This window comes from Spermophilus citellus (genome assembly GCF_964194105.1).
Source record: "Spermophilus citellus genome assembly, chromosome: 1".
In the NCBI taxonomy this organism is placed as follows: Eukaryota; Metazoa; Chordata; class Mammalia; order Rodentia; family Sciuridae; genus Spermophilus; species Spermophilus citellus.
Genome location: NC_138182.1, coordinates 281070518 through 281086677, shown reverse-complemented (window position 1 = coordinate 281086677; position 16160 = coordinate 281070518). Strand labels below are relative to the sequence as shown.

At 44.1% G+C, this 16160-nt stretch overlaps 1 protein-coding gene across 4 annotated transcripts in view; it reads right to left on the bottom strand.

Moving 5' to 3' along the window:
* Positions 1-16160, bottom strand: part of SEMA5A (semaphorin 5A) — a 492204-nt gene that overhangs the window by 153204 nt on the left and 322840 nt on the right. For all 4 annotated transcript variants that reach the window (XR_014021130.1, XM_081286868.1, XM_081286870.1 and 1 more), the window contains exon 11: positions 13652-13856. Coding sequence is in view for 3 of the 4 variants with exons in the window: in XM_081286868.1 (XP_081142994.1) it covers positions 13652-13856 (205 nt within the window). In the remaining variant the exon portion in view is untranslated. The remainder of the gene's footprint in view (positions 1-13651; positions 13857-16160) is intronic.

Below are 16160 nucleotides of genomic sequence, written 5' to 3'. Positions count from 1 at the left end.
AGAAATTATATCCCATCTATGTATGATATATCATGTATATAAATGCATTCTACTGTCATGTATAACTAATTAAAACAAATTAAAAAATACAAAAAAATATAATGTATCTAACCATTGCTGGTGGGACTGAAAATTTATTCTAACTTAGCTGTTAGAATAAAAATAGGTGACAAGAAATGCCCTTCTGAATGTTGTTTTCATCTCCAAATGGTTTAATAATTTCCAACACAGTTAAGGTTTTATCCTTCACAAATCCAAATAGGGGTGATTATTATTCACATTGTCAGAAATTTAATTTTTAATTAATATGCTTAAATGGAAAACGAAACCAAACATTCATTATTGTTTTTACATTTGCGATTACCAAAATCATGAGCATCCTGGTGATGATTAGAAGTTGAACAGATGGACACATGGACAGAGGCTTGCCTCTTCCTATCGGTCTTCCATTGAACATTTATTTAGCACTTACTAAGGTCATTCAATCCAACAAGGGCAGAGAAATGTTTCTATCTTCATCTGATTTTTGTTTGGTCTATAAAAGAGCTGCTCCTACAATCTTAATTTCCTGTATTCTCAACTTTAGTGTTGCCTTAGCCCTTCAAGGCTACTGTAACAAAATACACCAGACTCGGTGGCTTATAAAATAGCCGGCATATCTTTCAGCCTAAAGGCTGTCCCTTCTGAGATAAGATGTCTGCAGATTGTGTGGTAAGGGCCCTTTAGCTCATGGACAGCACTGTCTTGCTGTGCCCTCAGTTGATGTGAAGGTCAAGGATTTCTGGTGGCTCTTATGTAATGTGCTAATCTCATTCATAGGGAGTCTTGTCCTCATGAATGAATTACCTCCCAAGGGCCATGTCTCCAAATATATTCGGTTTAAACATTTGAATTTGAAGAGGGTGACTTCAGATCATGGCAAGGGGTTGGTTGGCCGTGGGCTGCTCTGATTCTTCATGTAAGATCTCATTAATAAATGTCCTGTCCTCAGCTTCTCCAAGAAAAGATAAACTCAACTGCCAGGTAAGTTAAATAGGATCACGCAGGAAGAGCATCTGCCTCTAGGGATGTAGCTCAGAACATCATTCCATACTGAATACTAGGAGAATTGAGTGGCTGCTCAGTAAGGACCTCTGCAGCATCCTTAGGAGAGAAGATTGTTACAGGCCATAAGTGCCACATTTAAGAAACACAGTGTTTCCGTTATCACACTGATACTGTGACCAAAAGAACAGATGGCAAGACAATTTGGGAGGAGAAAAAGATTATCCGGTGCCCATGGTTTTCAGAGGGTTCAGTGCATGGATGGTGAACTCCATGGATCACCTGCAAGGAGGCAGAGCATCAAGGTGGGAGGGGGTGGCAGAGGAGAAAGCAGCAGGTGGCAACAAGGAGCAGAGAGAGACAGCTTCACTTATCAGGACAAAAAATAAACCACAGGGACCCACTCCTCCAGCCACACCCCAGCCACCAACGGTTATCACCCAGCTAATCCCTACAGGGGATTAATGCACTCCCTGCATTATCCCACATCTGAGCTTTTCCACCTCATATCTAAACCATAATGTGTAGTTGTGGCCATCTATACATTTTAAAGAAGAAAAGAGGATGAAAATATTATAAACCAGTAAATAACTCACAGGTTTTAATCTCACTGTGGAATCATGCTATTTTTTGAAACTATCAAATTATAAGAAATTCTGATATTGACAAGACAAAGGCTGTCTTCCCCACAATCAGGACAGGTATTCCTTTAGACCTGGGTGCTGTCGATAACTGCACCTCCACCAACATATTAACCTAAAGCACAGGGCACAGAAGACCCCCAATGGGAGGAAGTGTCCAAGTGGTAACTCTCCAGGAGGGCTGTGGGAGATCCCCTTTCCTCTAATGGGCTCCAGGAGGGGGGCACAATATTATGTCACACCTCCCCTCCTGCTCCTCAACACTCTGTCCCCTAGTATGTCAGGTATTGTCCTCTACTCTAGGAATGCTCCCTCCACCCTCTTGTCTGCAAAGGCTGGTCTGATAATAAGTGGCGGGCACTGCTCCTCCCAGTCACTCAGTTGGGTGACAACATCTAGAGGAGAGCATACACCTAACACCCCGTTCATGACACCTCACCACAAATCTCTCCTTCCTATCCTTCTAGTGCACTAATGTCACTTCAGAACTTCATTACATAGAGGCCAGGGCCTAGGCATGCTCAGTAATAGCTGGTCATCATGCCCAGGCAGGGGCCACATATACAAAGTAACAAGAATGACGATGTTTAAAACTGAAACAGCAGATATTGAAAACCAAGGCATTACAAATCCCACAGGTAATGCAGTTCCTGTGATTAGACATGATTCCACTGTGCACAAGGGACAGAGTCCAAGGGATCTTGCTCCTTTGGGAAGTCTCTGCTACCATGTTCTATATGGTAGATCAAATCATTGTAGAGATATGCTTCAGACAACATTTCCTTCAAGGGATGAGGGATGACAGCCCTGTGCCCATCTGAGAGTGAATCAGAGTTTTTCTTGAGCAAAGATTCAATTTGTTAACACATCAAACAGAATCAAATTATTCCAGATTTTATGGTACTAAGAAGTATTCTGTTTTTGGATGCATCAGCTTAGAAAGCGTGGTGAGCCAGCTGATGGCAATTTCACGTATGAATGTCTGCCAGCCAGTGGAGGAGGAGTGGTGTGGCTGGAAGGTTCTCCAGGGTTGCAAGCCTCACCCACGGCCTGTGAGTGAACGTGTGCCTGGAGCTCCACATTAAACCCTAGTGGTGGACAGACTCCTCTGGGAGGAAACCCTAAGTCCCTTCAATGGTCCTGGGGTACCAGGGTCTCCGGGAGGCAGAGCCCCTGGAGGTGGGATGCGGTTACTACACTGCCTGTACATGAGGAACTCACCCAACAGGCACCTGCTCATGGAGACATGAGCACACATCCAGGTCACAGGATAAGGAAAGACAGCAGGAGATGGCACCGAGGCAGCTGGAGGGGGGCAAGCAGAGGCTCTCACTGTTTAAGGCAGCCAGGTAGGGATACTGTTTGTCCATTTGGTTTTACTTACTAGGGGGACTACCGTTAAATGACATGAACTACGTGGCATTTTCATTTTCCCTCTTCTTCTACTTTTCTGATTTAAGAAAAAAAAAATTGTGAACATTTGGTCATGGAGCTCTGGAGAAAACGTGCAAAAGCTTCACTTCCACAAGCAGTCAGGCTGGCCTAGTTAACCAGTCAGAGCACACAATCAGTGCCATTACCTGTGCAGGTCACACCAGAGCAGGTTTACGTTGACATAAGCACAGTCCTCATAACTACAGTGCTAACCAATTGCCCCAAGGATAAACATTTTGCATTTGATTTCAAACTTTTAAAATTTGAACTTTAATTTGAAGAGTTTTATTTGAGAGGGGAGTTTCTGAAGGGTTGGAGGCCTCCAAGAGACTTCCCATGGTGGGCAGATCTCTCTCTTTTTCTTAATTTATTTATTTACTCTGATTTGTTATACATGACAGCAGAATGCATTCCAATTCATAGTCCCCATTTAGAGCACAATTGTTCCTGGTGGGCAGATTTCTAATATTCTACTTAATAACTGTTTAACTGTGTAAAGCTGAGGTTCCCCTTGGAGTTTAGTTGTCCTGCTCTACTGAAGAAACATGCAGCTTTCTGGCACAGTTGATGGCTTCAGGGGTGGGTCCCTGACCCAAGTGCAGCCCCTCTGCCAGCTGACCAGCAGCAGCCTTTGAAGTAGCCTGTAATGGAGTGGTCTACGCATCCCAGAAAATGGTGCCCTGGACGACAGATCAGGCTGTCCTCAGGAAAGGGAGTCAAGAAATGCAGAGGAGGATGACCACTGATGGGCAGCAGAAGCATACATTGTTTAAATGTATTGCATCCTTTGAAGTGTCCAAGGATCTTCTCTCCACAGAAAGAACCTGATTAAAATTGACCACAGTGATTGGGTAAGGATATACTGAAGATCTTTGCTTGCCCTGAAGTGGGTACTAATGTGACAGGAGATTCCAGCAGCAACTATAAAATAATACATGAACAGACTTGGAAAGGCACACAGAGTAGCAGTATTGAAAGCCTCCATTTTTGAGCAAATACACAGCAACATGGAAACTAGACGACTAGGGCAGTCATAGGCTACTAATGTCTCTTTGAAACCTCATTACCCCACAGAACTGAATTTAGTGTTCAGGTTATAGAACATGAAGGCTGAGAAGAAGACCAAAGACAAGATGACTCATTTGAAATGCTCTTCCAATCCCAGTGGCTTGGGAGGCTGAGATAGGAAGATTGCAAGTTTGAGACCAGACTCAGCACTCAGCAGGGTCCTAAGCAGCTTAGTGAGAACCTGTCTCAAATTAAAAATTAAAAGGGTTAGTGGTGTGGCTCAGTAGTAAAGCATCTCTAAGTTCAGTCTCCAGTACAAAACAAAACAAACAACAAAATGCTCTTCCAGTTGCACTCCAGACAAATTATGGGAAACAGTGACAGCTGACCACTTTCAACCTCCCTAAGGTTCTGATGCAAATGGGTTGTGTCCCAGACCTGAAGGTTTGCAGCCTGCATCTCGGGGAGGTATGCTTATATTTTCTCTCATGCATTTTCTGAAATTGGTGCCTCCAGTGTACTTTCCTTGATGATTGATGTGTTGCCCTTGCTCCCACCCAGAGTAAGTTTAACTGAGCATAAGGACAATGAGAAAGGCCACAAGAGCCACAAGTCACAGCTGCTCCTCATTGTTACTGACCTCATTCAAAATTAACATAATTAGTAACAAATCTAAAATCAATAATAAATTTAAGAATTTATTACTTTAGGGCTGGGGTTGTGGCTCAGTGGTAGAGTGCTTGCCTAGCATGTGTGAGGCACTGGGTTTGATTCTCAGGACTGCATATAAATAAATGAATAAAATAAAGGTTCGTCAACATCTAAAAAATTTTTTTAAAAAAGAGAATGTATTCCTTTAAGCATAATTTTCTTCTGTTTTACATGATAAATGCTTATTGAGGAAAAAAATACAGAACCTTATTACTGAAGTTTAAATACTGATAGAATCTTCTATGCTAAAATTTTTATTTTCTAAAAGAGAAATGCTCATCAGCAGTGAACACAAGAAACACAGTTATATTTTGTTTTCATACTCTGATCTGAGCAGAATGACCCATAAGTGGAAAAGAATATGAATTAAATATCTTTTAAGATACACCAGCATTTTGCATGGAAAGGAACAGTTAACAGGAGCAGGTAATAAGTAATTGCATAATGTGCTGACCCCCATGGATGGTGTGGACGAAGGGGGGAGAACCAGTTAGTGGGAGGTCTCTATTACCTACAGAGACCCATGTCCTCAAGATCAACCAGACGATGCTTTTTGTAATAACACTTGCAGATTCCTCACCAAATTAGTAGTTAGCTGGGTCTTCTCTCAAGGGAATTATCCAGGATAAAGATATCTGCTAAAATTTCTTAAGCAGGTTCCTAAGCTATGCATGCCAATAACCCAAACTCCCCATTGACCTGCCTCCTGATGTTTCCATAGAGAAAGATGTTTGAATGTTTCTCTGCAGAAGCAGAAATTTAGACTTGCAAAACAGTCCTGCAGTACTGGATGAATGCTACTGAAACCTCTGTCAACCTCCAGATTTTCATAGAAACAAAGGAGAGCCGGTTTGAGCTTAAACTCCAACAGCTACATTAAGCCTGAAGGAGTTAGAGAAACATCTGTGTCAGGCAGAATTTGCATGAAAGGAGGTAAGGTTTTGTATGTTGTTGTTATTCAAAGGCCATAATCTTTACTGCCTGGGGTGATTTTAATCAATATGGATCATGTGGAACATGAAAGAGGATGGCTGACCACCTCACATGGATCCCAAGCAGAGAGAGACAGAGAGGGAGAAAGCAGACCAGGAAGGAAACTGTAAAATCAGTTACTCCAGAAAGATGGGAGTTGGGCAACTGAATCCCATTTAGAATAGATTAGGAAACTTACTAATTCAGAAGTTATAACTTCATATTATTTTGTGGCTAGGAAACCAAGCCTAAGCTACTGAAATTAATCAGGAAACATGTTTAAAAACAATACTCATTAAAATGCAAGAACTGTGCCCACATTTAATCAAATGAAACGATCGGCTGATGGTACAGCATTTTAAGAGGTTTGGCATATCTTACATTGTTTTCAACAACAGACTTTTCATTTTAATTGGGCCTGACATAAACTAATCATAAAGAACTAATTTTGTTTTTGTGCTCAGGACACTGGGCAATGCAGGGGGACAGGGGAAAGCTAGGTACACTTGCAATTGGGCTGTAAAACCAGCTGCAAAGAAGAAAAGTCCCAAGGCTGCTGCAATTAGACCACACAGCAGGGTTAAAGCAACAGCCACCCATTCCCTCCCAGCCCTGGAGACAGGAAGACTGATGTGAAGGTGTTCAGGTGCCATGCTCCCTTCACAGCGGGGTAGTGACACCTCTCTTGTCAGCCCCTGGAAGTGACTGTCCATCTCAGGGGGAAATCCAAAGAAAATTTCCAACGTATATGGAAAGATGTTTGTTGGGTTGTAAGCCTCAACTTCTTTTGGAAGTCACACCATGTTCCTGTCTTTAATAATGATTAGGAGCAAATAGTAACACAAATGTCATGCTTTATATCTAAAAGATATTTGGAAGGACAGAGAGGGAGAGTGGGCAAGGGTCCCTCCATGGAGCTCACAGCAAAGTCAAGCAAAGGGCCCAGGAGAGTGGGGGCCCTGTCTGGTTGGGGGCTTCTCCTTTCTCTTCTGTAAGGTTCTGATGACCCCAACTCCTCTGGCCCTCTGGACCTCAGCCATCCAGGGACCCCTCTCTCTTGCCCCCTCTCAGTGAGCTAATGTTCATCTGCAGTTTTAAATTTTAAATTAAGTTCAATTTTAATTCTGAAAGACAGATTCATGGGTTGGAATCTCTACTGAAAATAGTCCAGGTCAGCATTCCCAAAAGCCAGCTTCCTTAAAGGTGGAATTCCATCTTCTCCTGGGGCTTCTTGAGAAGGAACAAGCACAGTGGATCTTAGATGTCACATTGAGAATCTCTTCTCTCCTTGCTTTTCTAACCTATTTGGTGTCCTGTTTTTCTCATTATCCCCTCTGCACCCCACTGACACACCCCACTTTCCTCCTAACCCCATCTGCAGACTCCCTCTGGTTCAATCTCATCTCTGGTCTCACCTATGAAACCATATACTACAGTTAGTGCTGGGCATTTGTGTGGTGCCGGGGTCTGCAATTTACACAAAAGACTTTTTTTGCCCCCTAGCCCTATTTTTGCCTCCTGGGGGGTGATACTGCTCTAGTTAAGAATGCATATCATGGTCACACCTCCAGGGACCATCTGCTAGTCAAGCTTGCCAGGTCTGCCTCCTCCTGAACCTTGTTTATGATTGAAACAGCCTGGACCACAGGACAGACTTCATTACTCAATTCATGAAAAGACATCTACAAAACTTGCTAATATTTATATAATCTGCTAATGTTCATGAAAATAGTATTGGCAGAATAGAAATTGTACCACAATTTCACTCTATATCAGGACTTGCTTTTACTCCAATTCACTATCCAGAATTGCAGCCAGCAGCCTTTGAAAACATTGAACATTTCATGTCATTTATACTCTTTGCAATGTCATCAGTTAGGACCATGATGGTGATGCTTGGATTAAAATCGGCATTTCTTAATAAGACTATAAGGCATGTAATAGCTCCCTCCGTCTACACTGGCAGCCACACACTCTACAGGTTGAGCGAATTCCAGTCATAGTGGGATCCCTTCTTGTCACTGCCTAGGAAACTGAGCGTGATGCAAGGAGCAGGTGCTGACACATCCTGGGAGCTGCCCTTGGCAGGGCGAGGGGGGCGGGTCGACACAGGTTACCTCGGGGATGCTCTTTGTGATGAGCCACGGACACGCCTCTCATCTACACCAGGTGCCTTGCCTTGGACAGTGCATTGGAAGGAAAGGGGGACGGGAGGCATCAGAAGGCTCCTCCTCAGACCTTGCCTCTCCTTGCTTGAAACTCACCCTCCGGGGAGCGCATCCTCCCCTGCAATTCTGAGTTGCCTGCCCATCTTGTAACGCCTGTTTGAGAAGCCAAACCCCATGCCCGGCAGTGTGGATGTTCATCCAAGTCCAGACGTGGCAGAGGGGCCAGAGCCTCCCGGCCACCAGCTGGTCAGCATTGGTTAGAGGAATCCCATGGTTCTACCCAGGAAGCAGCTGAGACACAACAAATGGGCGACAGTCCAGGATGAGTGAACTCGAGAGGGTCTCTGGCGAGTCCAGGAAACTCTCCTCTGGGTTGCTGCACCCCAAACCCTGTCTTGCCATCCCGTTGCACACAACACCCCAGTTCTTCCTGATCACATATAAAATGAGCCTTGGTTCTCTGTCCACCCATGACATCGTCTTTCCTGAGGTTTTGGTTCTGATTCCCTTTTTTTTTTTTTTTTATTTCTGTTTTTAAAGTAGGAATCACGGGTGTTGTGTCCCTAAAGTTTTAATGTATGTTTATTTTTGAAGGAAAGATAACCCAGAATAAAACTCATAAATCCTGCTTGTTTTCTCTCTGCTTTTCAATATATTGCTCAGCTTGAAATCTGGTGTTAAATGTTTTTTTTTTTTTTTCCTTTGTTTCTCAAATCTTCTCCGAATTTGTTGGACTCAATTTAGCCAGTAATTAGTACTATTTTATGTTTAGAAAAGAAATCGTTAGAAGCCTATTGATTGAGATTTTCTTTTTGCGTAATGTCTGTCTTTTTTTTAAATTCCTCGGTGAGCTTAATAATTTTGAATCACATTTTATTTTTCTCAGATTTTTTGGGGGGGGGCTTATTCACAGACTCAGGCAGCTGCAGAGTATTCTGAGAACACCAGACTTTTATCCATTTGTTGTTATTTTTCCCTGTAGTGCTTTCTTTATTTACCTTTGGAATTTAAAAATTTAACCTGGCTTTGTCTAGTATTTATCTATTTATTTATTTTTTATTAGGTACCAGGGATGAAAATCACAGACACTTAACAACTGCACCACATCACCAGTCTTTTTATTATTATTATTTTTTATTTTAAGACAAAGTCTCACTAAGTTGTTTACAGCCTTGCTAAGTTGTCTGGGTCTGGCTTTGAACTTGTGATCCTCCTGCCTCAGCCTCCTGGGCTGCTGGGATTACAGGCATGTGCCACAATGCCCAGGTAGTGTTTCTTTATTCTTAATCAATAGTGCTAAAATGTGGAGTGTTTTGATATCTTCAGATTCATGTCTTCCATTTTTTTTTTCAGGAATTTTTCTTAATGATATTTTCAGGGACAACTTACCATGGAGTTCTCTGGTTCAAAGACACCAGTGGCTATACTGTTGCCTTGTCTTCCTGGGTCCTTTGTATCTAGACTCTATCTTATCTCTGCATTTGTCCCTGCAGCCATGGCAAACATTTACTGTTACTAATTAACCTTTAGCTTTGCTTCTGTTCACATAAAGCTTCAAATGTCATCATTACCTTTGCAATAGAATAGACTTATTTTGCTCTTTACTTTGTCTCTAGGAGAACCTCTTTTCATCTCATTTTCATCATTCATCATTTCAATGTTACTTATTTTATTAATATTCTCTACTTTTATTAAGGCAAAGTAAATTTGTAGCAAATGTACTTTTGTTCCTACTTTCAACTATTCTGTTTGATTTACTTTTCTGCAGCCTGAAAGAGACTGCTCATGCTCTCTTTGTTCCACTGTATTTTCTGAAACTTTTATAAATACTTTGCCGCAGGGTGCAATCCACCTTGGGGTGGGGGACAAGAAGGACACACAGGTGATAAACTCAGTGGAGGCTCCAGTTCAAATCAATCAGGTAAAGGCAGTGTGCCTGTGTGGACCATTCCCTTTTGCACCATCTATTACTTGCTAATTTTCGATGTGAATTTCACAAGTTCAGAAAGAAAAACATTGAAAAGTGTGTGCATGTGTGCACGCGCACGCGTGTGTGTGCACGCCCCTGTCTTCTTTCCTTCTTATATTTCTTCCCTCCTTCTTTCCTCATTTCCTTCTATCTTTTACCTGCACTAGGGATAGAACCTAGGGCCTTATGCATGCCAGAGCTCTTCCACTGAGCTACGCCCCCAGCCCTTTTTATTTTTTGAGATGGGTGTTATTAAGTTGCCCATTATTCCTGAATTGTGACCCTCTTGACTTGGTCTCCCAATTGTATGGTTTACAGGCATATGCCCCTGTGCTCAGCATTTTAATGTAAAATTTATGAGCAATCCTCTAATTAAGACAAATATTTTATAATAAATGATTCAGTAAGTCACAAGGATGGATCATATTCCTTTAAACTATCTTTATTGAGGTAAAACATGCATACGAAAAAATCCACCCATTGATCTGCAGCGCATTCTGAGTTGTGCAATCATTGTAACAATCTAAGGATAGGACATTTCAAGGTTATAGTCAGTTGAAGGTTAATTGAATCATTAACTTAATAATGATTACTTGATTAAAAATAAATTAAAATTAAGTAATTTAGACACACTAGAACTGAGGTTCAATGAAAATAAAAGTGTTACATGAACTATATGAAAATAAAAGTGCTCTGTGATACCAGAGGAGGGAGAGTATGAACTATGTGAGTCTGAATGTACTTCCCGGGAGGAAGCATGAAATAGTCTTGGCTGTGGCCATGGGCAGAGACCACCCAGCCAAGACCATACAGGAGGCCAGGAGATAAGTGAGGCAGCGAAGGACCATCTCGGAGGCAGGAGAAGAGCCACAGGAGATGTGTTCTGTAGCCAGCTAAGGAGAGACTGGTGAACCCCGCTCTCATTCTGTCCTTATGGAGGAGCTCAGAAACTGTCTGCACTTAGCCTCATCACTTAGAGAACCCTAGTCAGAAATATCCTGATGGAGTTAGACTCAGCATTTGCCCTCCTGCTGTAACTGCGAAGAGTTTCAAAGAAATGACTTTCGAACTCTCAGCACAGTCTCGCCTGGCTGGGTTGCCAAGGGCAGAGACATGGATCAGTGAGACATGGAGCTGAACATGTCTAGGAAAGGCAGCAGGACTTGGGGGGGCCACAAAGAACTGCAGTGGCAACATTCTGTCTCACTTTGATCTTTAGATGCTGCTCACAAACAAGATAACCCACTCCCCACATGGCTACCAGCAGGTTCGTTCATTCATGTAAAGTCGAAGTGGGAGAATACACACTTGGCACTTGTCACCCAACCTGCCTGTATTCCCAAGGTGAAACCGATGGCACTGTGTCTGTAACATGGGAACAATGAGTTCCATTTCACCTTTTTAAGTCATGAGTGGAGGAACCGGGTGATGAGGGTAGAGGCCTTATGATGACACTGGTGTCCTTATGAGAAGACACACAGAGAGAAGGTCCCTCTTCTGTGAGGGCACAACAAACAGCAGCCGTGCCAAGACAGCCAGAGGTCCTGGCCAGGAAACATCCCAGCAGCCATCATGCTGGCCTCCAGAACACTGAGAATCAAATCTGTTTCTAAGCCACCCTGACCATGGTGTTCTGTTACAATCAGCAACCAGGGCCCACTCAGCACTCATCAGAATTAAAGCATTTCATCAGAAATCACCCGAGCTAACTTCAAATCAGCAACAGCATTTGCACCCACAGACAGGGAACAGGTCAAAAGGCTGGGGTGGAGACCCCAGGCTGCTCTGAGCTGACCAGCTTAGGTATTCTGCAGCCCGACCCCAGCCCCAGCCCCAGCACACCGCAGCCCAGCCATGGATGAAGGCCTCCACTGCCTCCAGAATCCATGGAGGTGACCCTACTCTCCATGGCATTAACCTGAAGATATATGCTAAAAAACTAGGGACACTTTTGGAAATGTCCTGTCATTCCTACCAGAAATCTACCACATTAGGCACCCTGCCTGTGTCACATTAAAAATTAAAATGGCAGAAAAAGATACACAATCCCTGTCTGCAGCCTGGTGAACAGTACACTACTCATTCCTTTCCTTTCCATAATACAAAAATAGTCAAAAGTCCCCTCTCTGGCCTCCCATCTCCTCTAGAGACCTCCTCATTCTCTCCCCATCACCAAGCCACTTCTGCAGAGAGCTGTTCCTAGCAACTGTCTCAACTGACTTCTTCTCTTCCCCCTTCCTCCCCACTCCTCCTCAAGTGGCCCCTACAAGCAGCAGTGGCCTCTATCCAACCACCCAGGGTCAGGCAGAGGTCACGTCTGTCCTCTTCTGTTGTGACCCCTCAGTGGCCCTGCCCACAGCTGACAGTCCCTGCATCTGCAGGGTTCTCTGTTTCCCTCTAGGCTGCAGGGCTGGCTGCTCCTCCCCGGTACTCACTTAAATGCCACCTCTGGGCCGAGGCAGGGTCTGAGAGCCAGGCGGGGCCCTCTGGGGCTCTCACCACCACTCCACTACCACAGCAGCTCCTCAGCGCCTCACTGATGATGTGCTTCACCCACTGCCCCGTGGCTGCCTGACTGCCCCTCAGAATGCGAGCTGAGAGCAGGACAGAGCCTGTCTGTTTACACTCCACTCCTCAGCACCACAGTGAACTCCACAGACAGTGACACTTCAATAAACCTCAGTGATTTAATGAATAAAATAAACCAGCTGATAAATATATAATTAGAAAGTGAGATATCCTCTCAAAATAAGACATGGTCCTTGTAACAACAGGAAGAGAGGTAATCGTGCTTTGTGAGAAAATGCCAGTTAATATGGACACGGGAAAAGAGTGAGGCGGAGGGGGGCAGAGCCCACTACGAGGTTGCTGTATCTGGGGGGCATGAAAACAGAGCTGAGACCTGGTCCTGGGGCTGGGCTGGGCTGGAGCCGTCCTGCAGAATGGACTTGGATAAAGCATGCCCTCTGCACTCTGGTTACTGTGAAATCTGAGCAGCACTAGCAGCTTTTTGTAATTTCATAAGCACTGTCACCTATGTTTGCTGTAAAATATTGTGCTACTTATTTTTTTTAAATATTTTTCGAGTGCTTGTATGTGGCATCTACAGGAAGAGTCTTCTGGGAGCACTGCTTCTGAGACCATCAGAAATCACCACAGCAACCCCAGGAGAGCATTTCACCAACCAATATTCTCCAACAAAGTGTTCTGCTGAGTTAAACTGTCCAACTGACGACGGCCTTGCCCAGAAAGGTCCTGCCTAGTGAAGAGTTGGGGAACAACAGTTAAGAAAGGAGGCATTCTCTTGCCCATTAAAGTATAACTAACATAGGACAAAAAGAGAGTGAAATGAAGACTCCCAGGGGCATGACCACGATAGGCAAGCACCATGGACAGATGAGGCTGGTTTTTATCTTCAGGCACAGATAAAGCTGGCTAGCAGGTGATGGAGACAGACCCCAAATGTCAAGCTGAAATGAATATCCACTTTTTTAAGTCCTGGGGATCCAGCCCCAGACACTATACCACTGAGCTACCAAGGCTTGCTAAGTTGTCCAGGCGGCTTTGAACTTGTAGTCCCCCTGCCTCAGCTTCTGGAAGCTGAGACAACAGACCCATGCCACCATGTCCAGCTGAATATTTTGAGTTTAAAACATCAAATAGAACAAGACAGAAAACAGCTCAGAGGAGGACAGAGCTCCTACCTGTGGCCAGGTAGAGGATATGGACGAGGGTGTCTCTGCCCTGCACCACATCGACGACCACGTGGGAGAAGCGGCTGTTGTCCTCCATGAAGGTGGGCACTGTGGTCACTGGCTGCACCACCTCATGCATCAGAATGAACTTCTGAGCATCCTGCAGGTTCCTCTCCGTCAGGTTCACATACAGGCCTTGGTCCACGGTGCCACACTGCAAGGAAAGACAGTCCACGTTACATAACCAGCCATCTGGACACAGCTGATGTGGCCACTCCAGCCCAGCCGACTTGGAACCTGAATCAGCCACAGTGCGGGACTGACCACACAAAGAGGTGTGCTTCTCCATCTCCCCTGACGTCCTTGTGCCTCGAGTCCATCTCAGTGAAGACTGGAACTCATCATATTTGAAGACTCTCTCAACTCCATTATGGACAGAGAGATCCTAAGTTACAAAACAGAGTGGTATTTGTCGCCAACTTTAATATGAACACCAGTGCACAGACACTCATCGGCTGTTGAGTTCGTGGAAGCTCCCTGGCTAACATATACTATTATAACTACCTGATAAAGCAGGTACCCAGGTGGAAAATGCAACAATCAGGAACATGATGTTGATTTATTCGTTTTCTATTGTAGCAGTAGGTTTATAAGCAAACGTCGGTTCCTTGACAACTGCGCCACTTGTGTCTGTAAGCAGTGCCCTGTCTTTATCATGGGCTATGAAAACACTGTGCTGGTCTGGATGTTTTGTGCTTGTATTCCCAGATAGAGGAAATAAAAACTTCAGTTTGAATCTAGGAATCTGAGAAATAAAACAGTATATTTGCAATAAGAGGGGGAGGTCGGGAATAAATGGAATGAGAAAGGAGAGTGAAAAGAAAGTGGGAAGGGAGAAAGACAAAGGCAGGAGGAAGGAAGGATCGGTTTACAGAGAGGAGAAATACTATGAAACCGAATCTGGGAGAATTCAGTTCAGAGCTGTGCTGGGGGGAGGCTGCATGTGCTACGTGTGACAGCTTTAGGCAGGGACAGGGTACAAAGAGGGGAAGGAAAGAAAGCATAGCATTCCCATAGCAGAGCACGGAATTAGAAAATCACCACCGACCTTTAAATTCTGGAACAAAGAGTGAATGATCCTCAGCAGAACTTCACATAAGTAGGTTTGATGGAAATGAATTAGGGGGTCCATGCTGCCTAAAACTACCATTTATAACACACCATTTCTAATGCCTGGCTTTATAACAGGTCAGAGGTGCAAGAGAACAAGATGGAATTGCTTTTTTAAAGTAGATGGTATTTTTGTAGCATTTGATAAAATGTCTCACGTGCAATAAAATGATAGACCAATTGCACAGTCAGAGAATGTCAGAGGTAAATGGATTTTGTGCATCTACTCCCATGCTTAATTTAATACCACACGGTTGCAGGGCACCTGGGTATCACAGGAAGAGACTGTGGGAGTCAAGGAGAGAGCCCAGGCTCCAAAGGATGACCTCAGTGTTTCAAGTGGACTGTCACTCTCCCTACACGTGGCCTCAGAGTGGACCCTTCTTATCTGTAAAGTGACCAGGAAAGTAGGGACTCTGCTCACTTCCTAAGGCTGATGTGACAACAACTGAGATAACCAGCAGAAACACTTGTCCATGAAAATCCTTGGAAATGCCAAAGAGCAGGACAATGTGCCTGGCCTGGGGAAGTCATTGGTGACTTCCACCAATGCTAAGTGTCCTCGAGTGGGACAGCAGTCCCATGGCCCATGGAGATGTCATGGCTAGAGGGAAGTGAACAAATGCAGGGACAAGGAATCAGCACAAGGATACACAAGTAGCTGCTTCTGGAGGATGGAGAGAGGCTGTGCTGGAGATTCTGTATTATGACAGGATTTAATAACAACACATGAAACAGGGACATCACTATTAGCCAGCGTTTTCTAAAACTACAGAGAGTTTCCAGGGGCTTGGTCAGAGGCCCATGCACATGGACTCTAGCTCTTAGGACACCTCTTTCTCAAACTGATGGCAAAACTCCAGGCACAGGTAGCTACTGCAGCCCTGTGAGGTCTGCACATAGTGACTGCTTGGTGTTTATGGTGTTTTCAAAAACTGGCATCCTAAAAATCAGAAGGCATAAACTAAAAACTGCTCTAGAGGACCCTGGAGAGGGGAGACTCACGAGAGTAATGAGCCCTGAGGCTGCCTGGCAGGGTCACTGGAAATCTTCTTTATTCTTGAGACCCATATCTCAATTAAGTCATCTGCCCGCTCTGTCAAGAATTGCTTCTGAAACATTCTCAACTACTTCTTGGCTTATTCTACCAGCCTATAATAAATATCCCACCCAAGGATTCTGTTTCCAATATTTTGAAAACTACTCGAACATATATATTTATTGGATCACAAACAAACTACTGAGCTTTCTAAGGGCTATAAATTCTCTAGCTGTGCCTTATATGGTGGTCTCCCCAGTGTCTGTTGGACCTTGTGTGATGCCCGGAGTATACCATGCAAGAATAGAA